Source organism: Oncorhynchus masou, unplaced genomic scaffold (assembly GCF_036934945.1).
Source record: "Oncorhynchus masou masou isolate Uvic2021 unplaced genomic scaffold, UVic_Omas_1.1 unplaced_scaffold_2019, whole genome shotgun sequence".
Classification (NCBI taxonomy): Eukaryota; Metazoa; Chordata; class Actinopteri; order Salmoniformes; family Salmonidae; genus Oncorhynchus; species Oncorhynchus masou.
Genome location: NW_027008508.1, coordinates 10,253 through 37,247, shown reverse-complemented (window position 1 = coordinate 37,247; position 26,995 = coordinate 10,253). Strand labels below are relative to the sequence as shown.

The window sequence follows — 26,995 nt, the reverse complement described above, 5'->3', positions numbered from 1 at the left end:
AACTTGTTCAGAGGACTGGTGGTTGTGCAGGAGCACTTTGAAGGCCTTGGGAGGGAGTTGTAGGAAGTGCCAATGATGTGGCAGCAGCATCTCTGAATGACTTCCAATCCTGGAGAGACAAGAGACTTGATTACACTGATATGTCATGTTGACGTGTTGACTATGTCACTTGACTATGTCATTTGACTTATTTGGGTTAGGTTTGCCTGGTTGTCCTCATCTCATCGTACTCTAGCGACTCCAGTGGCAAACCGGGAGCAATGCAGGCTGACACGGTCAGCTTGGAAAGGTTTAGTCACCTAGACACAGACAGCGGAGATGTTTTGCACTGGATCCCACAAGGTGAAAGGATGAGAGTGTAGATGCGAGAAGGAATTAACAATATGTATTTTGTTAATTTGCATGTGATCAGGGGTGTATTCATTCTGGTATCATGTAGTAGCATAAACTTATCGATGTTACACTGAGCTGGGTGACTGGAATATGAATGAATCATCCAATTAACAGCACCGACCACCACTTGAAAATGACCACATTAATGCCAAATCCCTGCATCACTAATACAGACTCACATACATGTGTAGAAGGCCTTCAACTGCTGGTGAGCTGGAGGATTCTCACCAAGGTGTCAGAAACTAGATTAAAACCATGACCACTTTGAGGAAGTGATGCTATAGTGGTGAATAGAGATGCTGCTGTATGGTGAGAAACTCATAGTGCTGAGACACTCTGAAAGAGGAAAGAGACAGAGAAACACACACACACAGAGACAGAGAGAGACAGAGAGAGAGACAGACAGACACAGAGACAAAGGAGAGAGAGAGAGAGACAGAGAGAGAGAGAGAGAGAGAGAGAGAGAGAGAGGATCATGGCTGATGTCCCTCAGTCATTTTTGGGATTGCTTGTGACCGTTTTGTACCTGCTATCAGGTAAGACAGGGGAGAGAGAGTAAGAATATGTCATTAGAGATCATAGAACACATTTATTTCACACGGCCAAACTAGTTCAGTTTACATTTGACTAACATTATGATGACATTTCTGTTGTGTATCTGTTTACTCTTATCTTCACTATTGTATAATAGACAGTATATTACACTATTATGCACACTGAAGAATATCAATAAGAATACCTATGAAATATAATGTCATCTGTATTACCAGTTAATAATTATCTGATGTCATGCTCCTTCCAGGTGTCAGTGGAGAAACTCTCTCTATGTTCTCCAGAGAGGGAGATGATGTCAGTCTGCCGTGTAACAATGTGGTTTATCCAAACTGCTCCTCTACTACATGGATGTATAGCATAAAAGGATCCTATGGTAGTATTCGAAAGGTCACATTGGGGGAGAGCAAAAGTGACCAGACAGAGAGAGCAGACAGACTGAGTGTGGGGTCTAACTGTTCTCTACATGTTAGTGATGTCAGAGCTGAGGATGTTGGACTCTACACCTGTCGACAATACGTTACAGAGACAGGACCACAACATGGAGGTGATGCTGCTGTTGATCTGTCTGTTCTAACTAGTGAGTATTACTGTTTAAATCAGAGTTTAAATGTCACTGTGTATAAGTGTGGTGTTAATAATCATATGTAATGTGAAAACAAACAACAAATTCTGTATACCGTTTTCTCTTTCTCAGTCTCCTCTACCACACCGTTGACAGATCTGAAGCCTAATGTAAATATGAGTTTACGGTGTTCTCTGCTCACCGAAAGGGGAAATGGAACGTGCTCGTCAGTATTTAGTCTCAGCTGGGTCCTTAAAACAGGTACTAATGCCCAGGTCACACAGTATTCTTCCTGTGACATCACTCTGACTGTGCCACTCCAGAAGAAGGACAACAACAGGAAGTGGACTTGCACGCTGACTGAAAAGGGAAACGTGAAGATCTCCATTGACTTCACCTCCACGTTCTCAGGTATGTGTTCTTGTTATGCTATAATCTGAATGAGTTCACAAGATCTGTGATGATATTAAAGTTGAATATCATACCTGATCCTTTCTCCTGATATTAGCGATATTAGTGATTGATGATGAATTTGATTGTCACGCCTTGGTCTTAGTATTTTGTGTTTTAGTTAATTAGTTGGTCAGGCCAGGGTGTGACAAGGGTTTATGTTATTGTGTTGTCGTATTGGGGTTTTTGTAGGCATTGGGATTGTGGTTGATTAGGGGTGTGTTTAGTTTAGGTTTGGCTGCCTGAGGCGGTTCTCAATCAGTCAGGTGATTCTTGTTGTCTCTGATGGGGAACCGTATTTAGGTAGCCTGGGTTTCACTGTGTATTTCGTGGGTGATTGTTCCTGTCTCTGTGTAGTTTCACCAGATAGGCTGTACATAGGTTTCACGTTCCGTTTTGTTGTTTTGTATTTGTCTCAGTATTTTCATGTAATCGTCATTTGTTTCATTAAAAAACATGAGTAACTAACACGCTGCATTTCGGTCCGACTCTCTTTCTACAAACGAAGAACGCCGTTACAGAATCACCCACCACACACAGACCGAGCAGCGTGTTAACAGGCAGCGACAGCAGGAGCAGCGAAGGGAGGTCGTTATGGACAGCAGAAGCATGGAGTATACGACGTGGGATGAAATAGGCAGGGGGGCGGTCGACCCAGAGAGAGTGCAGGAGCCCGCCTGGGATTCGCTGGAGCAGTGCGAAGAGGGCTATAGGAGAATGGAGTTGGAGAGGCAATCACGACGGTGCAGAGGAAAGCCTGTGAGTCAGCCCCAAAAAATTATTGGGGGGGGCTCAGAGGGAGAGTGGCTGAGTCAGGAGACAGACCTGAGCCAACTCTCCCTGTTTATCGTGAGGAGCCAAGGAGGAGACCAAACCGGTGTTGGAGGTGAGCGAAGCAGAGACTGTGAAGGAGTTAATGGGGAAATTGGAGGAGAGAGTAATGAGGGAGTTGCTAGTTTGGTGCTTTAGGTACAAGATTCGTCCGACGGAGCGTGTCGTGGATTTAATGGCACCTGGGTCAGCGCTCCATACTAGTCCTGAGGTGCGTGTTAGTCGGCTGGTGAAAAATGTGCCAGCCTCACGCACTAGGCCTCCTGTGTACCTACCTAGCCTTGCATGTCCTGTGCCAGTCCTGCATTCAGGCTCTCCAGTACTCCTTCACGGTCTAGTCCATCCTGTGCCACCTTCACACACCAGTCCTCCGGTGGCAGCTCCCCGCACCAGGCTTCCAGAGACTGGCGACTCTGGCTGCTCCATGCAGATTGGCAGCTCTGGCGGCTTCTTGCAGACTGGCAGCTCTGGCTGCTCCATGCAGACTGGAGGTCTGGCAGCTCCTTGCAAACTGGCAGCTCCTTGCAGACTGGCAGCTCCTTGCAGACTGACAGCTCCTTGCAGATTGACAGCTCCTTGCAGACTCACAGCTCCTTGCAGACTCGCAGCTCCTTGCAGACTGGCAGCTCCTTGCAAGCTGGCAGCTCCTTGCAGACTGGCAGCTCCATGCAGACTGACAGCTCTGGCTGTTCCATGAAGACTGACAGCTCTGGCTACTCCATGCAGACTGACAGCTCTGGCTGCTCCATGCAGACTGAGAGCTCTGGCTGCTCCATGCAGACTGGCAGCTCCATGCAGACTGGCATCTCCGGCTGCTCAATGCAGACTGTCAGCTCTGGCTGTTCCATGCAGACTGACAGCTCTGGCTGCTCCATGCAGACTGACAGCTCTGGCTGCTCCATGCAGACTGACAGCTCTGGCTGCTCCATGCAGCATGGCAGCTCTGGCTGCTCCATGCAGGCTGGCAGCTCTGGATGCGCTAAACAGGTAGGAGACTCCGGCAACGCTGTAGAGGCGGAAGGCTCTGGCAGCGCTAAACAGGCGGGAGACTCCAGCAGCGCAGGAGAGGAGGAAGTCTCTGGCTGCGCTGAACAGGCGGGAGACTCCGGCAGCGCAGGAGAGGAGGAAGGCTCCGGCAGCGCTGGAGAGGCGAGGCGCACTCTTGGCCTGATAAGTGGTGCTGGCACTGGTGGTACTGGGCCGAGGACATGCACAGGAAGCCTGGTGCGGGGAGCTGCCATCGGAGGGCTGGTGTGTGGAGGTGGCACAGGATGGGCTAGACCGTGAAGGCGTACTGGAGATCTTGAGAGCAGTGCTGGCACAGGACATGCAAGGCTAGGGAGGTGCACAGGAGGCCTGGTGCGTGAGGCTGGCACCAATTTCACCAGCCGACTAGCACGCACCTCAGGACGAGTATGGAGCGCTGACCCAGGTGCCATCAAATCCCCGACACGCTCATTCGGGCGAATACCATATTTAAAGCACCAACACAGCAACTCCCTCATTACTCTCTCCTCCAATTTCCCCATTAACTCCTTCACAGTCTCTGTTTCGCTCACCTCCAACACCGGCTCTGGTTCTGGTCTCCTCCTTGGCTCCTCACGATAAACAGGGAGAGTGGACTCAGGTCTGACTCTGCCACACTCTCCCTGAGCCCCCCCCAAGAAATTTTTGGGGCTGACTCTCGGGCTTCCATCCGCGTCGCGGTGCTGCCTCCTCATACCGGCGCCTCTCCGCTTTCATCGCCTCCAGTTCTTCCTTGTGGCGGCGATTTTCTCCAGGCTGAGCCCAGGGTCCTTCGTCAAATTCGTCCTCCCATGTCCATTCCTTTTTTTTGTTGCTCCTGCTGTTGCTTTTACCTGTTACCACGCCACTTGGTCCTGTTGTGGTGGGTGATTCTGTCAAGGTTTTCCTTGTGGGAAGGAGGAGCGGACCAAAATGCAGCGTGGTTGTGATTCATTTTATTTAAATCAAGAGACGAGGGACTATACACGAATAAACTAACAAAATAACAAACGTGCGAAAACCTAAACAGCCCTATCTGGTGCAAAACACAGAGACAGGAACAATCACCCACAAACACACAGTGAAACCCAGGCTACATAAATATGGTTCCCAATCAGAGACAATGACTAACACCTGCCCCTGATTGAGAACTATATCAGGCCAAACACAGAAATAGACAAACAAGACATCCAACATAGAATGCCCACTCAGATCACACCCTGACCAACCAAAACATAGAAACATACAAAGTAAACTATGGCGAGGGCGTGACAACCGCATTATCTACCAAGAGAATTCTCTTCGATTATAATCACAGCCGTATATATTCCCCCCCAAGCAGACACATCGATGGCTCTGAACAAACTTTATTTGACTCTTTGCAAACTGGAATCCATACATCCTGAGGCTGCATTCATTGTAGCTGGGGATTTTAACAAGGCTAATCTGAAAACAAGACTCCCTAAATTGTATCAGCATATCGATTGAGCAACCAGGGCTGGCAAAACCTTGGATCATTGTTATTCTAACTTCCGCGACGCATATAAGGCCCTGCCCCGTCCTCCTTTTGGAAAAGCTGACCATGACTCCATTTTGCTGATCCCTGCCTACAGACAGAAACTAAAACAAGAAGCTCCCACGCTGAGGTCTGTCAAACGCTGGTCCGACCAAGCTGATTCCACACTCCAAGACTGCTTCCATCACGTGTACTGGGATATGTTTCGTATTGCGTCAGACAACAACATTGACGAATACGCTGATTCGGTGTGCGAGTTCATTAGAACGTGCGTTGACGATGTTGTTCCCATAGCAACGATTAAAACATTCCCTAACCAGAAACCGTGGATTGATGGCAGCATTCGCGTGAAACTGAAAGCGCGAACCACTGCTTTTAATCAGGGCAAGGTGTGACTGGTAACATGAGCGAATACAAACAGTGCAGCTATTCCCTCCGCAAGGCTATCAAACAAGCTAAGCGTCAGTATACAGACAAAGTAGAATCTCAATTCAACGGCTCAGACACAAGAGGTATGTGGTAGGGTCTTCAGTCAATCACGGACTACAAAAAGAAAACCAGCCCAGTCACGGACCAGGATGTCTTGCTCCCAGGCAGACTAAATAACTTTTTTTCCCGCTTTGAGGATAATACAGTGCCACTGACACGGCCTGCAACGAAAACATGCGGACTCTCCTTCACTGCAGCCAAGGTGAGTAAAACATTTAAACGTGTTAACCCTCGCAAGGCTGCAGGCCCAGACGGCATCCCCAGCCGCGCCCTCAGAGCATGCGCAGACCAGCTGGCTGGTGTGTTTACGGACATATTCAATCAATCCCTATACCAGTCTGCTGTTCCCACATGCTTCAAGAGGGCCACCATTGTTCCTTTTCCCAAGAAAGCTAAGGTAACTGAGCTAAACGACTACCGCCCCGTAGCACTCACTTCCGTCATCAAGGACCATATCACCTCCACCCTACCTGACACCCTAGACTCACTCCAATTTGCTTAACGCCCAAATAGGTCCACAGACGATGCAATCTCAACCACACTGCACACTGCCCTAACCCATCTGGACAAGAGGAATACCAATGTGAGAATGCTGTTCATCGACCACAGCTCGGCATTTAACACCATAGTACCCTCCAAGCTCGTCATCAAGCTTTAGACCCTAGGTCTCGACCCCGCCCTGTGCAACTGGGTACTGGACTTCCTGACGGGCCGCCCCCAGGTGGTGAGGGTAGGCAACAACATTTCCACCCCGCTGATCCTCAACACTGGGGCCCCACAAGGGTGCGTTCTGAGCCCTCTCCTGTACTCCCTGTTCACCCACGACTGCGTGGCCACGCACGCCTCCAACTCAATCATCAAGTTTGCGGACGACACAACAGTGGTAGGCTTGATTACCAACAACGACGAGACGGCCTACAGGGAGGAGGTGAGGGCCCTCGGAGTGTGGTGTCAGGAAAATAACCTCACACTCAACATCAACAAAACTAAGGAGATGATTGTGGACTTCAGGAAACAGCAGAGGGAGCACCCCCTATCCACATTGATGGAACAGTAGTGGAGAGGGTAGTAAGTTTTAAGTTCCTCGGCATACACATCACAGACAAACTGAATTGGTACACTCACACAGACAGCATCCTGAAGAAGGCGCAACATCGTGAAGAAGGCGCAGCAGCGCCTCTTCAACCTCAGGAGGCTGAAGAAATTCGGCTTTTCACCAAAAGCACTCACAAACTTCTACAGATGCACAATCGAGAGCATCCTGGCGGGCTTTATCACCGCCTGGTACGGCAACTGCTCCGCCCACAACCGTAAGGCTCTCCAGAGGGTAGTGAGGTCTGCACAACGCATCACCGGGTGCAAACTACCTGCCCTCCAGGACACCTACACCACCCGATGTTACAGGAAGGCCATAAAGATCATCAAGGACAGCAACCACCCGAGCCACTGCCTGTTCACCCCGCTATCATCCAGAAGGCGAGGTCAGTACAGGTGCATCAAAGCTGGGACCGAGAGACTGAAAAACAGCTTCTATCTCAAGGCCATCAGACTATTATTAAACAGCAACCACTAACATTGAAGGCCTGCTGCCAACACACTGACTCAACTCCAGCCACTTTAATAATGGGAGTTGATGGGAAATGATGTAAAATATATCACTAGCCACTTTAAACAATGCTACCTAATATAATGTTTCCATACCATACATTATTCATCTCATATGTATACATATATACTGTACTCTATATCATCTACTGCATTTTTATGTAATACATGTATCACTAGCCAATTTAACTATGCCACTTTGTTTACATACTCATCTCATATGTATATACTGTACTCGATACCATCTACTGTATCTTGCCTATGCTGCTCTGTACCATCACTCATTCATATATCTTTATGTACATATTCTTTATCCCCTTACACTGTTTATATGACAGTAGTTTAGGAATTGTTAGTTAGATTACTTGTTGGTTATCACTGCATTGTCGGAACTAGAATCACAAGCATTTCGCTACACTCGCATTAACATCTGCTAACCATGTGTATGTGACAAATAAAATTTGATTTGATTTGATTTAAAAACAGCCCCAAACATATTTATAGGAAATACTGCTTGTCTAGTGCTCTAGAGATTGGAGAAAGATTTAACAGATTGAGTAGAGAAAACTCAACAGGCAACACAGAGTCACTGGATGTGGATGCATTCTGTACTGTGATGTCACCATTACTCACCAATGAAAAGTGGTCACTCTTTTTTCAACTACTATCCAGGAAGTACAGCCTCTACTGCAAGACCAGCCTTGTCAACCACCTCCCCATCTTCTGCTGGTATTGTATTTCATACTATATCCCTTCTCAGTTGTATTGTAGATTGTATGAGTGGTACAGCATGGGGCCAAAGTCAGATGTATTACCTTGGTCAACACAAAGCATATACAGTATATGCAGTCCAACTTATGTTTTGTTCTTCACATTTGCTGTGGTGCATTTCACACTTCTCTGTTCCCATATGAATCCCTGCTTGTCTATGTAACATCCCACGCCAAAGTAAACTCCTGATATCAGTGATGAGTGAACAAGCACCCTGCACTCTACTGTATGTGTCTGATGATGAAGAGTTATTTAAAAGAGGATGTTTTTCTCCTCCTGAACTAAATATTAAAGGGCACAGAAGATGGTGGTGACGTCACCTTCAACGCCTCAGGAAAAATTAAATCAGAAATAGTACATCTTCCATGTGCCATCTAGATACATAAATGAGTACTGTTCCTGTTTTTTTATTTATTATTTTGACCTTTAGTTAACCAGTTAAGCCAGTTGAGAACAAGTTCTCATTTACAACTGCTACCTGGCCAAGATAAAGCAAAGCAGTGTGACACAAACAACACAGAGTTACACCTGGGATAAACAAACACAGGCAATAACACAATAGAAACATCTATATACAGTGTGTGCAAATGTAGTAAGATTAGGGAGGTTAGGCAATAAATAGGCCAGAGTGGCGAAATAATTACAATTTAGCAATTAAACACTGGAGTGATAGATATGCAGAAGATGAATGTGCAAGTAGAGATACTGGTGCAAATGAGCAACAACAAAAAATATAACAATATGAGGATGAGGTAGTTGAATGAATGCCGATTTACAGATGGGCTGTGTGTCACACCCTGGTCTGAGTATTTTATGTTTTCTTTATTATTTTGGTCCGGCCAGGGTGTGACATGGGTTTATTATGTGGTGTGTTTTGTCTGTTTTTTTGTAGGTGTTGGGATTGTGAATTAGTAGGGTTATCTAGAAAAGTCTATGGTTGCCTGAAGTGGTTCTCAATCAGAGGCAGGTGTTTATCATTGTCTCTGATTGGGAACCATATTTAGGCAGCCATATTCTTTAGTGTGGGTGATTGTTCCTGTTCTTGTGTTAGTTTGCACCAGTTTAGGCTGTTTCGGTTTTCACGTTACGTTTATTGTTTTTGTATTGATTCGTGTTTCCTTTGTTTTATTAAACATGAATCTCAATAGCCACGCCGCATTTTGGTCCGAAACTCCTTCACATAAAGAAAGCCGTTACACTGTGTACAGGTGCAATGATCTGTGAGTTGCTCTGACAACTGGTGCTTAAAGTTAGTGAGGGAGATATGAGTCTCCAGCTTCAGTGATTTTTGCAATTCATTCCAGTCATTGGCAGCAGAGAATTGGAAGGAAAGGCAACCAAAGGAATTGGAATTGGGTGTGACCAGTGAAATATACCTGCTGGAGCGCATGCTACGGGTGGGTGCTCCTATAGTGACCAGTGAGCTGAGATAAGGCGGGGCTTCACCAAGCAAAGCCTTATAAATTACCTGGAGCCAGTGGGTTTGGCAATGAATATAAAGCGATGGCCAGCCAATGAGAGCATACAGGTCGCAGTGGTGGGTAGTATATGGGGCTTTGGTGAGAAAAAAGATGGCACTGTGATAGATTGCGTCCAATTTGCTGAGGAGAGTGTTTGAGGCTATTTTGTAAATGACATCACCGAAGTCAAGGATCGGTAGGATAGTCAGTTTTACGAGGGTATGTTTGGCAGCATGAGTGAAGGATGCTTTGTTGCGAAGTAAGAAGCCGATTCTAGATGTAATTTTGGATTGGAGTCTGGAAGGATAGTTTACAGTCTAACCAGACACCTAGGTATTTGTAGTTGTCCACATATTCTAAGTCAGAACCGTCCAGAGTAGTGATGCTGGACAGGTGGGCAGGTGTGGGCAGCGATTGGTTGAAGAGCATGTATTTAGTTTTACTTGCATTTAAGAACAGTTGGAGGCCATGGAAGGAGAGTTGTATGGCATTGAAGCTTGTCTGGAGGTTAGTTAGCACAGTGTCCAAAGAAGGGCCTGAAGTATACAGAATGGTGTCGTCTGCGTAGAGGTGGATCAGAGAATCCCCAGCATCAAGAGCGACATCATTGATGTATACATAGAAAAGAGTCGGCCTGAGAATTGAACCCTGAACCCCCATAGAGACTGCCAGAGGTCTGGACAACAGGCCATCCGATTTGACACACTCTGTCTGAGAAGTAGTTGGTAAACCAGGCGTGGCAGTCATTTGAGAAACCAAGGCTGCTGACTCTGCCTATAAGAATGTGGCGAATAACAGAGTCGAAAGCCTTGGCCAGGTTGATGAATACGTTTGCACAGTATTGTCTTTTATCGATGGCGATTATTATATCGTTTAGGACCTTGAGCGTGGCTGAGGTGCACCCATGACCAGCTCGGAAACCAGATTACATAGCGGAGAAGGTACGGTGGGATTTGAAATGGTCGGTGATCTGTTTGTTAACTTGGCTTTCAAAGACCTTAGAAAGGCAGGGTAGGATAGATATAGGTCTGTAACAGTTTGGGTCTGGAATGTCTCCCCCCCTTTGAAGAGGGGGATGACCGCGGCAGCTTTCCAATCTTTAGGGATTTCAGATTATACGAAAGAGAGGTTGAACAGGCTGGTAATAGGGGTTGCAACAATTACGGTGGTTCACTTTAGAAAGAGAGGGTCCTGATTGTCTAGCCCAGCTGATTTGAAGAGGTCCAGATTTTGCAGCTCTTTCAGAACATTAGCTATCTGGAAATGGGTGAATGAGAAGCAAGGGGGGCTTGGGAAAGTTTCTGCGGGGGGTGCAGAACTGTTGGCTGGGGTAGGGGTAACCAGGTGGAAAGCATGGCCAGCCTGGGGAAAACTGTTTCAAAAATGTTTCTAGAAATTCTCGATTATCGTGGATTTATCGGTGGTGACAGTGTTTCCTAGCCTCAGTGCAGTGGGCAGCTGGGAGGAGGTGCTCTTATTCTCCATGGACTTTACTTTGTCCCAAATCTTTTGGAATTTGTGCTACAGGATGCAAATGTCTGTTTGAAAAAGCTAGCCTTTGCTTTCATAACTGCCTGTGTATATTGGATCCTAACTTCCCTGAAAAGCTGCATTTCACAGGGACTATTCGATGCTAATGCAGTACGCCACAATGTGTTTTTGTGCTGGTCAAGGGCAGTCAAGTCTGGAGTGAACCAAGGGCTATATCTGTTCTTAATTCTACCTTTTTAGCATAGGGCATGCTTATTTAAGATGGTGAGGAAAGCACTTTTAAAGGACAACCAGGAATCCTCTACTGACGAGAGGAGGTCAATATTCTTCCAGGATACCCGGACCAGGTCGATTAGGAAGACCTGCTCGCTGTAGTGTTTTAGGGAGCGTTTGACAGTGATGAGGGGTGGTCGTTTGACTACGGACCCATTACGGACGCAGGCAATGAGGCAGTGATCGCTGAGATCCTGGTTGAAGACAACCGAGGTGTATTTGAAGGGCAGGTTGGTCAGGATGATATCTATGAGGGTGCCCGTGTTTACGGATTTAGGGTTGTACCTGGTAGGTTCCTTGATAATTTGTGTGAGATTGAAGGACGACGTGAAAGTGAAAGACCTGTTTCTGGAATCCCCTATGGTAAAAAAATGAATGGTGAATAAACGATTTGAACAATTTACATGTTTGACTGCTATGTTGTATGGGTCTTATAGTGTTCCACTGCGGGCCCAAAGATTATTTTAGTGGTGGGGCTCTATCCACTATGGATACAACTTCCTCTGCGCTTGCGCATAATCATAATTCATATGCATGCCACTAGAATATACCATATTACTAAATATGGGTGTATCAGTGATATTACTGTTCTGCTAATGTGCATGGACCTTGTAGAGGAAAAAAAACTGATCCAAATGGTTGCCCAGTCAGGCAGGTATCTTTTTGAACGGCATACCCAGGGATTGTGAGTGAGCTCACTCAGCGCAGCTCCCGTAGTGCACATAGTGTAAATGGTACACTTTTTTTTCTTTCACTGTGTAAATTGACTGGATAAATTCACTGCAGTATGAAGCCTAACATTGAGTTAAAAACTTCGTTTTTCAATTTTTGCCTAAATGACATATTCAAATCTAACTGCCTGTAGCTCAGGCACTAAAGCAAAGATATGCATATTGTTGGCACCATTTGAAAGGTAACTGTCACGACTTCCGCCGAAGTTGGCTCCCCTGCCTGTTCGGGCGGTGCTCGGCTGTCGTCGTCACCGTCCTACTAGCCGCTACCGATCCCTTTTTCGTTTGTCTGTTGGTTTGGTCTTATTAGTTTCACCTGTGTGTATTTTGGTTTAATTAGCTTCCCTATATGTAGTAGTTTGACCCGCCCTTGTTTTGTGCGTGTTTGTCTTTTGTTACGTGTGTACATATTAGGTCATAGTGTATTTTATTTTCTATACTGGACACCCTGTGGTTTTGGGTTGTCTGGTATAGTGCCCTGCATTGTATTGGGCTTATCAGATAGGTGTGCAATAGTAAAGCACTTTTTTTACTCTCTCTCTGCGTCTGATTCCTGCACACACACCTAGTCCCGCGTAACACTTTGAAGTTTGTGGAAACGTGAATTGAATGTAGTAGAATATAACACAATGGATCTGGTAAAAGATAATACAAAGAAGAAAACAACAACCGTTTGTTTTCTACCACCATCTTTGAAATGCAACAGAAAGGTTCCAAATCTAGCCATCACTCTGGTTGTAATTCCGATGACAGCAGTGTATGTGCAAAGTTTCAGATTTAAAACCTCTCTGGGATATTTGGGACTCTAGCATCCCACCTGGCCAAAAGCCAGGGAAAATGCAGGGTGCCAAATTCAAATAAATTACTATAAAAATCAAACTTTCATGAAATCACACATGCAAGATAACAAATTAAAGCTACACTTGTTGTGAATCCAGCCAACATGTCAGATTTCAAAAATGCTTTTCGGCGAAAGCAAACGATGCTATTAACTAAGGATAACACCTCCGTAAACAAAGAGAGAAAACATATTTCAACCCTGCAGGCACGACACAAAACGCAGAAATAAAAATATAATTCATGCCTTACCTTTGACGAGATTCTTTTGTTGGCACTCCAATATGTCCCATAAACATCACAAATGGTCCTTTTGTTCGATTAATTCCGTCGATATATATCCAAAATGTCCATTTATTTGGCGCGTTTGATCCAGAAAGACACAACGTAACTACAAAATATCTCAAAAGTTACCTGTAAACTTTGCCAAAACATTTCAAACTACTTTTGTAATACAACTGTAGGTATTTTTTACGTAAATTATCGATAAAATTGAAGACGGGATGATCTGTGTTACTGCCCCCTGTCACCAAGACGTTTTAAAGTATGATCAAACTACATGACATTTAGTGTGAAGTCACCCAGGTACATTTAGGCAAATTGTGAAGGAGATATTTACATTCACATTACATTTTTCTACAAGAATATTGTCAAATCTGTATACTTGGACTTTCATTTAGCTTTCCAGTATTAGTAGCCATATTGTAAGTTCAACATTTGCAAAACACCCAGTTTTCACAACTTCATAACTCTCCACATTCTTCTGATTTTTGTCCAAAAGGAAAAGACTTGCTGTCGCACAAGGTTAGCAGCTACATTTTGCGACAAAAACAGGGGTTCCCATAAAGCCCAGCTCATTGTCTATCTAGCTAGCTTTGTTTGACCCCGATTGGTGCTTATTTCACAAAGTTACAGTCAATCAAGTGAAGAACATCCGCGTCATCGGCGTGCCGTGGAGGCGTCGCTCTCTGACCAAATTTGGTGTCCTATAGGATATACTGCACTCCAAATGATATAGTGAAGTCTGGTTACAGTCTAGGATCTCTGAGGAATGAATGTGAATGTGGTTTGATTGGTTGAAACACCATTTAGAGTTAGATTTTCACAGATTCCTTTATTTGATAATTGAACGAGTGGAAATACAAAATCGATCGTGCATGCTATATGAACCATTTTAGGATATGAAAAAGGATTTTATCTAACAAAACAAAAGTTCATGCTATCTCTGGAACCCTTTGGACGATAAATCAGAGCAAGATTTCAGAATGTAAGTCCACATTCTATCTTCAGAGGTGAATTTATCAAACCTATCGCAGTGAAAAAAAGTGTTTTGTTGTTAGGAGCTCTCCTCAAACAATAGCATGGCATTTTTTCGCAGTAGTAGCTATTGTAAATTGGACACGCAGTTATATTAACAAGAATTTAAGCTTTCAGCCAATATAACACTCTTATATGTACCAACATTTGTTGTTTTTCTAAAAATCTGCGATCGTGACACACGGCGCTGCATGATTTACAACTGTCCCGTTCACGGGATGCCTATCCCCAAGAGGTTTTTAATGAATTATAGGCTAATATTCTTACCCTTCTAAGTTTGGCTATAGGCTACATCTCAATCTTGTCTGTCTTCATTGTTCTGCAGTGCTATTATGCACCTCTCCGCTGCCACAACTATTCCTTTTAAGTCTAGTGGAGTCCCAGGCCAGGAAAATCCAGACTACAAAAGCTTGATGGACACTTACTTCAATTAATTTTCTTTAGCCTACTAATAGGAGGAGAGATATAGGCTTGCTCTTCCTTGCTGAATATAAAGTAGGCTACAGCATTAACGGGCAGAGAGTTTTCCTATAGTAGGCCTATCTTAACACCGGCCTACATCCTGACAAAATAGGCCTAAAACATTACTGGCCTGCTAATGTACCTTTCTGAACCTTCTAAACGGTCTACAATAGACCCAAACTGATCCAAATAGTTGCATAATCGGGCGTAGTGTAACGGTTCTCGTCTGTCGAAGGAGAAGCGGACCAAAATGCAGCGTGGTATTTTTGAGACATGTTTAATGACGAAGAAAACAAACAAAAACAACAAACGGACCGTGAAAAACTATACAGCCTATCTGGTGACAACAAACACAGACACAGGAACAATCACCCACGAAATACTCAAAGAATATGGCTGCCTAAATATGGTTCCCAATCAGAGACCACGATAAACACCTGCCTCTGATTGAGAACCACTCCAGACAGCCATAGACTATGCTAGACACCCCCACTAAACCACACACCCAATACCTAAAAAAAACAAGACAAAACACACCACAATAAACCCATGTCACACCCTGGCCTGACCAAATAAATAAAGACAAACACAATATATTTCGACCAGGGCGTGACACGTAGACAGAAACAAAACAGGATATGAGTGTTTTTTCAAATTAGCCTATATATTACTGCATTTTACAGCCGATGGACAATAACTGTGTATTCTCAATAATACATTCCTCATTGCACTGTGTTGTTGCAGCCCAATCATTTTCTTGTCTAAAAACGTAGGCCTAACATTATGATTGTCAAGTTATTGGCTTTGCATTCCAGGGACTACAGAGAGCAGCCTGGAGAAAAGCAGGCAGGTCCTTGCCATTCAGGCAAGACCAAAAAATGGCTCCCAGCAAAACTGTTAGAGTCCCAGTATTCAAAATGAGGTTGAAAAGACGTCTTAAAGACGTATTTACCAGACGTTGACGTTAGGACGTTGAAGTTTACAGATGTTGAAAATATGTATTTTTTTTCCTGCTGTTGAAATCAAGGACATTTTTTGTTATGAATGAAAGTTGAAAAGATGTAATCAAGGCCAGACCGGAAAAAATCTTAATCAAACATACAATCAAACCAGTCAAACTATGACTGGTCAGATCTGGACCAAAAACTAATGTCCATGGATGTGGAAATCAAGGCCGGTCCAGACTGCAACATTTTTTTTTTAATGTTCAAAAGGCCCTCTGTGTCACTTCGTGCTTACTGATGTGTAGCCTACAGTGTTGCCTGAAATTGAATTTTAGCCTACTGTATGTAAAACACCCCAAAAAATGTCCAGTCTGGAAAGAACCAGAAAAAGATATTGGCTCGTGCTTACTGGGGTGCAGTCTACCATGTTGGCCCTAAATGGAATTTTAAGCATGCCCATCCATCCATGTGGGAGGCCCACAATTTGTAAAACAGGCTGTTGCATTGGCATTATTAGTCCTGATTCCTGAGACTAATCAGTTTGGCTATTTAAGCCCCGAATATCAGCTACCCAACTTTATCAAGTTATCATGACACTATTTACAATGTGTTTACACAGTGGGAAAGGCAGAAGTATTTTATTTTTCGCTATAATCAGCTTGTGAAAAATTGACGGATACAAACTTGACACCACTGATGATAACAATGGGGTGAAACAATGGGGTGACAATGGGGTGATTGTCAATTCCGTATTGTCCATTTTACTTTGACCTGTCCTGTTTTTAGAAAATATTGTTTGACAGTACATTTTTTATTTGATTGGGTGCCATTTAGGTTAGAATATTTGATAGGAGAAACCTGCATGACGTAAAAAGTGTCTTAGGGTAGGCTATTTGGTCAGAGAAACCTGCATGATGTAAAAAGTGTCTTTGGGTAGGCTATTTGGTCAGAGAAACCTGCATGATGTAAAAAGTGTCTTAGGGTAGGCTATTTGGTCAGAGAAACCTGCATGATGTAAAAAGTGTCTTTGGGTAGGCTATTTGGTCAAAGAAACCTGCATGATGTAAAAAGTGTCTTTGGGTAGGCTATTTGGTCAGAGAAACCTGCATGATGTAAAAAGTGTCTTAGGGTAGGCTATTTGGTCAGAGAAACCTGCATGATGTAAAAAGTGTCTTTGGGTAGGCTATTTGGTCAAAGAAACCTGCATGATGTAAAAAGTGTCTTTGGGTAGGCTATTTGGTCAGAGAAACCTGCATGATGTAAAAAGTGTCTTTGGGTAGGCTATTTGGTCAGAGAAACCTGCATGATGTAAAAAGTGTCTTTGGGTAGGCTATTTGGTCAGAGAAACCTGCATGATGTAAAAAGTGTCTTTGGGTAGGCTACTGTAGTTCTGCCTGTCATTGCAGCCAAAAGAGATGGAGGAAAGCCAATTTTCGCTGTGTCTGGTTTTCCAATTCTATATGATTTTGCTTTGCTGGAATACAGATACAAAATCATAGTCAATGGCATGGAGGAGGAGTGCAGAGATTGTTGTTGATGATGGTGGGTGAAGAGAGATTTGCACAACAATGTTTGGTTGTGCTGCGAGCTAACTATCAACATCAAGCATCCTAAACCTCATAACTGTGATCATACTGTAGCCACCTTTTGTGAATGTGTTGAGCAAATTGAATTGTGAAATTTCCCCACCAAAAACCAATATCCATGTGTGCACGGGGCTTTGTCATGCTGAAACAGGAAATGGCCTTCCCAAACTGTTGCCACAAAGTTGGAAGCACGGAATAATCTAGAATGTCATTGTATGCTGTCCCGTTTACATTTCCCTTCACTGGAACTAAGGGGCCTAGCCCAAACCATGAAAAACAGCCCCAGACTTTTATTCCTCCTCCACCAAATTTTACAGTTGGCACTATGCATTGGGGCAGGTAGGGTTCTCCTGGCATCCACCAAACCCAGATTTGTCTGTTGGACTGCCAGATGGTGAAGCATGATTCATCACTCCAGAGAACGCGTTTCCACTGCTCCAGAGTCCAATTGTGGCAAGCTTTACACCATTCCAATCGAAGCTTGGCAATGTGAATTGTGATGTTAGGCTTGTGTGCGGCTGCTCGGTCATGGAAACCCATTCCATTAAGCTCCCGGTGAATAGTTATTGTGCTGATGTTTCTTCCAGAGGCAGTATGGAACTCGGTAGCGAGTGTTCGATTTTTACCCACTGCGCACTTCAACACTCGGCGGTCCCGTTCTGTGAGCTTGTGTGGCCTACCACTTCATGCTGAGCCGTTGTTGCTCCTAGAGGTTTCCAATTCACAATAACAGCACAGTTGACCAGGGCAGCTCTAGCAGGGCATAAATTTGACCAACTGACTTGTTGGAAAAGTGGCATCCTATGACGGTGCCACGTTGAAAGTCCCTGAGCTCTTCAGTCGGGCCATTCTACTGCCAATGTTTTACGTTGGAGATTGCATGGCTGTGTGCTCGATTTTATACACCTGTCAGCAACGGGTCAGCAACGGGTCTGTCTGAAATAGCCGAATCCATTAGCCGAATCCATTTATCTTTGTGTTCTAAAATCATCCTCATCAAATAAACAAGGTAGAATACCCACACTCCCCAAGCCATATTATTTTCCTTCGACATTTTTAATTAGCCTACAAATTGCCTGCTCCTTATTTTCATGTACAATACAGTACCTAGAATACAAGGGTTGCATTTGCACTAAACAATTTCATGTCTGAAAAATAGTGTCTAAAATTGGATTTATGGTTAATCTCATATACTATTGAGAACATATAGCTAGCTCATCAATATGCAAATGATGTGTGAGTTTAGCTATTTTCTGATTCAGATGTACAATGACAAGGTGCACATGCCCATTAGGCCAGTTATCATACTGTAGGTCTGTGGCTGCCTTGGTGATGCATAACTGTATGATAAGCTGCAAGATGGGTTCACATGGCTGATATCCTGAGACAGTGACAGTCAAATACAACTGACTGGTGACCTCACAACTGGACAAAAGGTCATGTCATTTGAAAAAGCTACAAACACAGACAAGCTTTAGAGACTGAATTATGAGAAAGCTACAAACACAGACAAGCTTTAGAGACTGAATTATGAGACTGATTTATGATCTGTGATGAATGAACATTGACACTACTTCAACTTGAATAATGTTTTTAAGTTAACAATTAAAACACATTTAAACTCTTCAATAAATCAACATTGAATTAATCAAAATATAATTAAACAACGTACAAATAATCTAACTTGTTTGCAAAAGCCTGATGGACTTGAAGAGCTCATCTCTCTCGCCATCTGCTTCCACAACCATCTCCTTGAGCGTCGGAGAGAAGGCATAACCTAAACCCACACGGCTCGACCGGGCACGTCTCTCTCCTGAGGAGAGGCAGAGGCGAGTCAGCACCAGGAGCTGCCTATACTGAGGCCAGGTTGGTCACTTTGTCTCCACTTGTTCGCTGCGGCCAGCTAAAGGGGGTGGCTCGGAAGTTGTGGGGGATATACTGCTGAGTCAAAGCGCCGGTCCATCATTCCCCAGACCCTTGCTCGACAGCACTCTTGTATGGCAAAGCCAGGCCTTTTCTCTACCTGCCCTCATCGACTCGGGTGCTGATGAGAGTTACCTGGCCCGAGGTGTTGCCCAGTTGGGTCTGGACACTGTTCCACTCAATTCACCCTCGATGCCAACGCTCTCAATGCACAGCTCCTCGTCCGTGTCAGTGGGAGGACTGTGCCGGTCATCCTGCTTCTCTCTGGGAATCACCAGGAAAGGATTAGTCTCCACATAATCGACTGCACTCACTCTCTCCTGGTTCTTGGCCATCCTTGGTTAAAGCTGCACATCCCAGAGATCGACTGGACTGCTGGAAGGGTAACCACTAGGCGTACATTTTGTCACTCTAAGTGTCTACATTCTGCCCTTCCCTCTGCCTTGTCCCAGTCTATTCCAGTACCCTCGGACCTGTCATCAATTCCTCTAGAGTATCACGATCTAGCTCGTGTTCAGCAAGCTCCACACCCTGTCTCTGCCGCCTCATCGGCCGTACGACTGCGCTATTGACCTCCAGCCTGGAGCTCCTCTCCCCTGTAGCCGGTTGTATAACCTCCCTCACCCTGGGCAAGAGGTTATGGAGGGGTACATCCAGGATTCCCTGGCTGCAGGACATTGTGGGCCTTCTTCCTCTCAGGTAGGGGCTGTTTTTTTGGGTCACTGAGGTCGTGCATAGGCTTCCGTGTGCTGAATAGTTTCACTGTTAGGAACAAGTATGCCTTGCCACGCACCAGTTCTGCTTTTGCCCCCCTCCATGGTGCCACGGTGTTCACTAAACTGGACCTCCGGAATGCCTACCACCTTGTCTGCATCAGAGAGGGTGACAAGTGGAACATGGCGTTCAAAACGGCGTTCAACGGTGTTCATGCCGTTTTGGTCTCACTAACGCTCCTGCTGTTTTCCAGAGCCTGGTTAATGATGTTATGTGGGATGTGACTGGACGCTTCGTTTTTGTCTATGTGGATGATATAGACATTTTCTAAGGACCAGCAACACATTCACCAAGATTTCCAACAGCTGGGGTTTGCCATTTTTTTTAAACGATTCATCTGTAACTACAGCCGTATGGCAGACCCTCACCACTCTCACCTCCACTCAGTTCCACTGGACACCTGAGGAAGAGGCAGCGTTCCGGGAACTCAAGCTTCACTTCTGCTCCGATCCGAACCCAGAACTCCAGTTCGTCGTCGAGGTGGATGCCTCAACACAATAGGGTAGGTTCTGTCTCAACGTCCCTCCTCTGATCAGAAGCTCCACCCATGTGCCTTCTTGTCCTGCAAACTCTCACCTGCAGCAGGACATTTTGACAAAGGTAACCAGGAACTTCTGGCTGTGAAGCTGGGTCTTGAGGAGTGGCGTCACTAGTCGGAGGGCTCAGGTTCTCCCCTTTATTGGGTGGACGGATCACAAAAACCTGTCATACATCCAGACTGCCAAACGTTTGAGCTCCCGGCAGGCCAGGTGGGCATTGTTCTTTGGAAGATTCAACTTTATACTCACTTATCACCCCGGATCTAAGAATACCAAGCCTGACGTCCTCTCCCGTCAGTTCAATGACGACAACACAGGTTCCATGCCAGAGAACATTATGCCATCCACCTGCATCGTTGCCGCTGTCTCCTGGGAGATCGAGTCCCATATTCGCCAGGCTCAGCATAACTCAGTCATCCTCACCATCATCAACAGATTTTCCAAGCAGCTCACTTCATTCCCCTCTCCAAGCTTCCATCTTCCAGGGAGATTGCAGACCTGCTGGTATCCCATTAACCTACACACAGTGGCCTGCTAGCTAATAATAGACAGTTTAACATTTCAAAATGTATTTACTTATTTGAATTGGTTCACTTCTACGCCCACGAAGCGGACAACCGAGCGAAGAGCTGCCATTTCATAATCTGTTACATTATTTTTCTTGCACTCTGACAGGTAAATATTTAGCCTGTAGTCCTAATATTTAGCTAGTGAATGGCCTAATATCTAGCTAATATTTCGCTTTTACTTCAGCTACACATCACTTGCCTCTCTCTTCCAGCTGTTTCCATAGGCAACAGGCTACTCAAGCCTCTCCAGAATAGGCCATTCCTCTTCTCGTGAAATCCCAGGAAAAGCTATAGGCTACAAAAGCTATATGATATTTACTTGTATCATTGTTTATACTATAAAGCAGGCTTGCTCTTGCTAATTACTGAATGTAAAACTCGCCAGCCATGATAACATTGTTGCACTGATGAATTGCAAATAGTTTCACAGGACATACAGAAATGTTCACAGTGAAAAAGAAGAACCAAAGGAATTGACAACCATTAGAAAAATGGAAATCACTTGCAAACCACTTGAACAACGATGCAATGACATGCTGTAATAGATGAGCAGGCTAAATGGCATTTGTTGTTGAATTGCTACATTTAAATACAAGTTACTATATTATTTTTCATTAGTCCTACATGTACATTGAAGTATTATTTGCAGTTGTCACTATGACAATGAACACACCATGAAAGCACTGAATGGTCTGAACCAGTATCTGTGTGTTAAGAAACCTTGTGAAAGGTCCTGTTTATATAGGCAGCTCTGCAGTAGGATGCGTTGATCAGTCGACTGACAGGAGTAGGACTGTAGAACGATACATGATCAACTTTCATCTCGTGTGGATGCTCACCAACGTTTTATAGTTATGTAGCCTATATTTTATCATAATCGTTACAGGTATTGTCTTGGTGGACGGCCCAGGCCTTAACTCTGACACAACACAACTAACGTCATTATCACAACAGAACTACATTATCGCTACTTGAATGAAATAAATATAAAATTACACACACATACTTGTTCACCTGACTTTTATGCTCTATAAATTTGAAAACGTCTAATATTAGCAGAAAGGTTTGGAACTCTGTCTATTAACTATTTTACAGCATGGTGATGTCATTATGGAAGGCTAAAAGTATCCCACCAAACAATAATAATAATAATAATAGTAATAAATATATATATATATTACACATTTTACACATGAGATATAAACATACGAACAACACAAACAACGACTACATCTCATCTGCTAAAACACTGTATCCCATGCTTGTTCAATGAACCATAAACAATTAATGAACATGCACCTGTGGAACGGCCGTTAATGCCATTGGTCAACATCTCAGATGCTTTTAAAAAGGTTTCACTGTTTATTCTCTTTTTTGATCCTGAACTGCTGTGGTGAGACTCTCTCTCTCCCTCCCTCTCTATCTCACTCTCTCCTTCTCTCTGTGTCTCTCTCCCTCTGTCTCTCTCTCTCCACCCCATGGGCATGGTCTTTCAGGCTATGATTTCTCTCTCTCTCTTTCTCTCTCTCTCTTTCTCTCTCACTCTCTCTCTCTCTCCCTCTCTCTCTCCCTCCCTCTCTCTCTCTCCCTCCCTCTCTTCCTTAGTCTTTCTCTTGCTCTCTCTCGCTCTCTTTCTCCCCTTTCTCTCCCTCTCTCTCTTGCTCTCTCTGTCTCTCTCCCTCTCTCTTTCCCTCTCTCTTTCTCTGTCTCTCTCCCTCTCTCTCTCCCTCCCTCTCTTCCTCTCTCTGTCTCTCGCTCTCTCTCATCCTCTTTCTCCCTCTCTCTCTCCCTCCCTCTCTTCCTCTCTCTCTCTCTCTCGCCCTCTGTCTCCCTCTCTCTGTGTCTCTCTCCCTCTCTCTCAATTCAATTCAATTCAAGGGCTTTATTGGCATGGGAAACATGTGTTAACATTGCCAAAGCAAGTAAGGTAGATAATATATAAAGTGAAATAAACAATAAAAATTAACAGTAGACATCACACATACAGAAGTTTCAAAACAATAAAGACATTACAAATGTCATATTATATATATATACAGTGTTTTAACAATGTACAAATGGTAAAGGACGCAAGATAAAATAAATAAGCATAGATATGGGTTGTATTTACAATGGTGCGTGTTCTTCACTGGTTGCCCTTTTCTCGTGGCAACAGGTCACAAATCTTGCTGCTCTGATGGCACACTGTGGAATTTCAGCCAGTAGATATGGGAGTTTTTCAAAATTGGATTTGTTTTCGAATTCTTTGTAGATCTGTGTAATCTGTGGGAAATATGTCTCTCTAATATGGTCATACATTGGGCAGGAGGTTAGGAAGTGCAGCTCAGTTTCCACCTCATTTTGTGGGCAGTGAGCACATAGCCTGTCTTCTCTTGAGAGCCATGTCTGCCTACGGTGGCCTTTCTCAATAGCAAGGCTATGCTCGCTGAGTCTGTACATAGTCAAAGCTTTCCTTAATTTTGGGTCAGTCACAGTGGTCAGGTATTCTGCCGCGGTGTACTCTCTGTGTAGGGCCAAATAGCATTCTAGTTTGCTCTGTTTTTTTGTTAATTCTATCCAATGTGTCAAGTAATTATCTTTTTGTTTTCTCATGATTTGGTTGGGTCTAATTGTGCTGCTGTCCTGGGGCTCTGTAGGGTGTGTTTGTGAACAGAGCCCCAGGACCAGCTTGCTTAGGGGACTCTTCTCCAGGTTCATCTCTCTGTAGGTGATGGCTTTGTTGTGGAAGGTTTGGGAATCGCTTCCTTTTAGGTGGTTATCGAATTTAACGTCTCTTTTCTGGATTTTGATAATTAGTGGGTATCGGCCGAATTCTGCTCTGCATGCATTATTTGGTGTTCTACGTTGTACACGGAGGATATTTTCTCTCTCTCTCCACCCCATGGACTTTTGGGAAATGGCCTTTCAGGCTATGATTTCTCTCTCTCCCTCTCTCTCTCTCTCTTTCTCTCTCTCCCTCTCTCTTTCTCTCTTTCTCTCTCACCCTCCCTCTGTCCCTCTCCCTTTCTCTCGCCCTCCTTCTCCCTCTCTCTCTCTGTCTCTCTCCCTCTCTCTCTCCCTCTCTCTGTGTTTCTCTCCCCCTCTATTTCTCTTGCTCTCTCTCTCTCCCTCCCTCTCTTCCTCTCTCTTTCTCTCGCCCTCTTTCTCCCTCTCTCTGTGTCTCTCTTTCTCCCTATCTCTCTCCCTCTCTCTCTGCTCTCTCTCTGTCTCTCTCCCTCTCTCTTTCCCTCTATCTTTCTCTTGCTCTATCTTTGTCTCTCTACCTTTTTCTCTCCCTCCCTCTCTTCCTCTATCTTTCTCTGTCTCTCTCCCTCTCTCTCTCCCTCCCTCTCTTCCTCTCTCTTTCTCTCGCTCTCTCTCATCCTCTTTCTCCCTCTCTCTCTCCCTCCCTCTCTTCCTCTCTCTTTCTCTCGCCCTCTTTCTCCCTCTCTCCGTGTCTCTCTCCCTCTGTCTCTCTCCCTCCCTCTCTCCCTCTCTCTGTGTCTCTCTCCCTCTGTCTCTCTCCTCTCTCTGTGTCTCTCTCCCTCTCTCTCTCCCTCTCTCTGTGTCTCTCTCCCTCTCTCTCTCCCTCTCTCTGTGTCTCTCTCCCTCTCTCTCTCTCTCCCCCTCTCTCTGTCTCTCTCCCTCTCTCTCTCCGCCTCTCTGTGTCTCTCTCCCTCCTCTCTCTCCCTCTCTCTGTGTCTCTATCCCTCTCTCTCCCTCTCTCTGTGTCTCTCTCTCTCTCTCTCTCTCTCTCTCTCTCCCTCTCTCTCCCTCTCTCTCTCCCCTCTCTCTGTGTCTCTCTCTCTCTGTCTCTCTCCCTCTCTCTCACACTCTCTCCCCCTCTCCCCCTCCCTTTCTCTCGCCCTCTTTCTCCCTCCCTTTCTCTCTCTCTCTCTCTCCATGCTTAGAATAATGTATTGTAATGCTACTTAATGCTTTGAAACTTCAGCTTGGTGCCTTGTATGTGAAACCAGTAATTTTACAAAGTAATTAAACATAATTCTAGTTAGAATTCCAATCTCATGACAACTATTTCATCTTAGTCAGCTAAACAACTAATAATTGTTGCATAATGTTCAACCATTTTCTCTTGCATGTTACTATTTATCTTATGGAGTCAGATCTACATTATAATAGGCTAATTCCATGGTCTTTTTACAAGTTGAATGTGATGTATATATAATAAACTGTATATACACTATTCAAATATGTCTGTCCACGACACTACTATCCAGGAAGTACAGCCTCTTCTACTTGGCTGTGGTGCCGTTCACACTTCTCTCTTCCTGTGTGAATTCCTGCTTCTCTGTGAAGCCAAATACCGATACTCCAGGTTGAAGGTGTTATATAACCTTTCAATTATTTAGTGGATGGTGTGAACAATCATAATCCATTACACACAAATTAAAACACTCAGCTAGATCGATGGTGTTCAGACAGAGGTGAAGTTGTTTGGCTGATGGATATTGGTCCTCAGCATCCTCTATTGACCGGTGTGTGATACAAACTTTACTTTCATTTAAATCAATCTAAATGATTGACTGTGTTTAATCACTGTCTGTCTCATTGTCCAGGTACCAGTAATGCTGTTAAGTTGCCCATCAGTCACATCATGCTCTTTGTGACACTGACCATCATGGCTGCCATAGTCACTATTCACACAAGGAGGATCCGCCCACCCAAGGCTCTGCCCCCACAAGCAGGTGAGAGTCACAGGCATTGGTCCAGTTCCATTTAGGTTCCTAACTCCTCCCACAACATCAGAGTTCACAGATCTGAAAGGACTGTATAGACCTAAACATTATGAATGGTTCCATCAAATCAAATGTATTTTATATAGCCCTTCGTACATCAGCTGATATCTCAAAGTGCCGTACAGAAACCCAGCCTAAAACCCCAAACAGCAAGCAATGCAGGTGTAGAAGCATGGTGGCTAGGAAAAACTCCCTAGAAAGGCCAAAAACCTAGGAAGAAACCTAGAGAGGAACCAGGCTATGTGGGGTGGCCAGTCCTCTTCTGGCTGTGCCGGGTGGAGATTATAACAGAACATGGCCAAGATGTTCAAATGTTCATAAATGACCAGCATGGTCGAATAATAATGAGGCAGAACAGTTGAAACTGGAGCAGCAGCACGGCCAGGTGGACTGGGGACAGCAAGGAGTCATCATGTCAGGTAGTCCTGGGGCATGGTCCTAGGGCTCAGGTCCTCCGAGAGAGAGAAAGAAAGAGAGAAAGAGAGAATTAGAGAAAGCATACTTAAATTCACACAGGACACCGAAAGGGACAGGAGAAGTACTCCAGATATTACAAACTGACCCTAGCCCCGACACATAAACTACTGCAGCATAAATACTGGAGGCTGAGACAGGAGGGGTCAGGAGACACTGTGACCCCATCCGAGGACACCCCCGGACAGGGCCAAACAGGAAGGATATAACCCCACCCACTTTGCCAAGGCACAGCCCCCACACCACTAGAGGGATATCTTCAACCACCAACCTACCATCCTCCATAGAACACATGGAGCAAACAACACATTACATTCACATATTCTGATCTTCAGACGTGTGAACTGAAATGGAATCAGGTCATGAATAGTCCTTTGACGTAGTCATCTTGTCCATCTAATCCTCTATTAACTAGTTCATCTTTATGATCTGCTATAGAATGAATGGTGAGACATGTTGTCTAATGTGTTGTTTTGTTCTCTGTATAGAAGAAGCCTCTGGTATTGAGATTCATGTCCTGGAGGAATGACCCCCTGTTCCTCACTCTTCTCCCTGTGCTGGACTAAGACTTTCAAACTGTCTATAGCTTTATTGATTCAGTAACAGAGGACATTATACATGTTTTTAAAGCTGATGTTCATCTATTTTAGTGCATAGTGTGGAAGATGTATTAATTTGTAGTTGTGTTCTCTTATTTTAGTA

The 26,995-nt window shown here is 44.6% G+C and overlaps 1 protein-coding gene across 2 annotated transcripts; it reads left to right on the top strand.

Moving 5' to 3' along the window:
* Nucleotides 1-741: 741 nt before the first annotated feature.
* On the top strand, nucleotides 742-26,995 carry LOC135532778 (uncharacterized). 2 transcript variants are annotated; one of them, XM_064960217.1, is made up of 6 exons: nucleotides 742-929; nucleotides 1,196-1,525; nucleotides 1,643-1,921; nucleotides 8,079-8,135; nucleotides 25,640-25,768; nucleotides 26,785-26,995. In XM_064960217.1, the coding sequence occupies exons 1-6, from the start codon at nucleotides 869-871 to the stop codon at nucleotides 26,820-26,822; spliced, it is 894 nt and encodes a 297-aa protein (XP_064816289.1). In that variant the 5' UTR covers nucleotides 742-868; the 3' UTR covers nucleotides 26,823-26,995. The 2 variants fall into 2 exon arrangements, with proteins under 2 accessions (XP_064816289.1, XP_064816288.1); XM_064960216.1 differs by having other exon boundaries at nucleotides 26,782-26,995.

Excerpts from the sequence above, each read along its gene's own strand:
- LOC135532778 (XM_064960216.1), top strand. The coding sequence starts at position 869 with ATGGCTGATGTCCCTCAGTCATTTTTGGGATTGCTTGTGACCGTTTTG. Across the intron at positions 1,526-1,642 it reads TGATCTGTCTGTTCTAACTA|TCTCCTCTACCACACCGTTG; the intron begins GTGAGTATTACT and ends TCTCTTTCTCAG. Across the intron at positions 1,922-8,078 it reads CTTCACCTCCACGTTCTCAG|GAAGTACAGCCTCTACTGCA; the intron begins GTATGTGTTCTT and ends ACTACTATCCAG.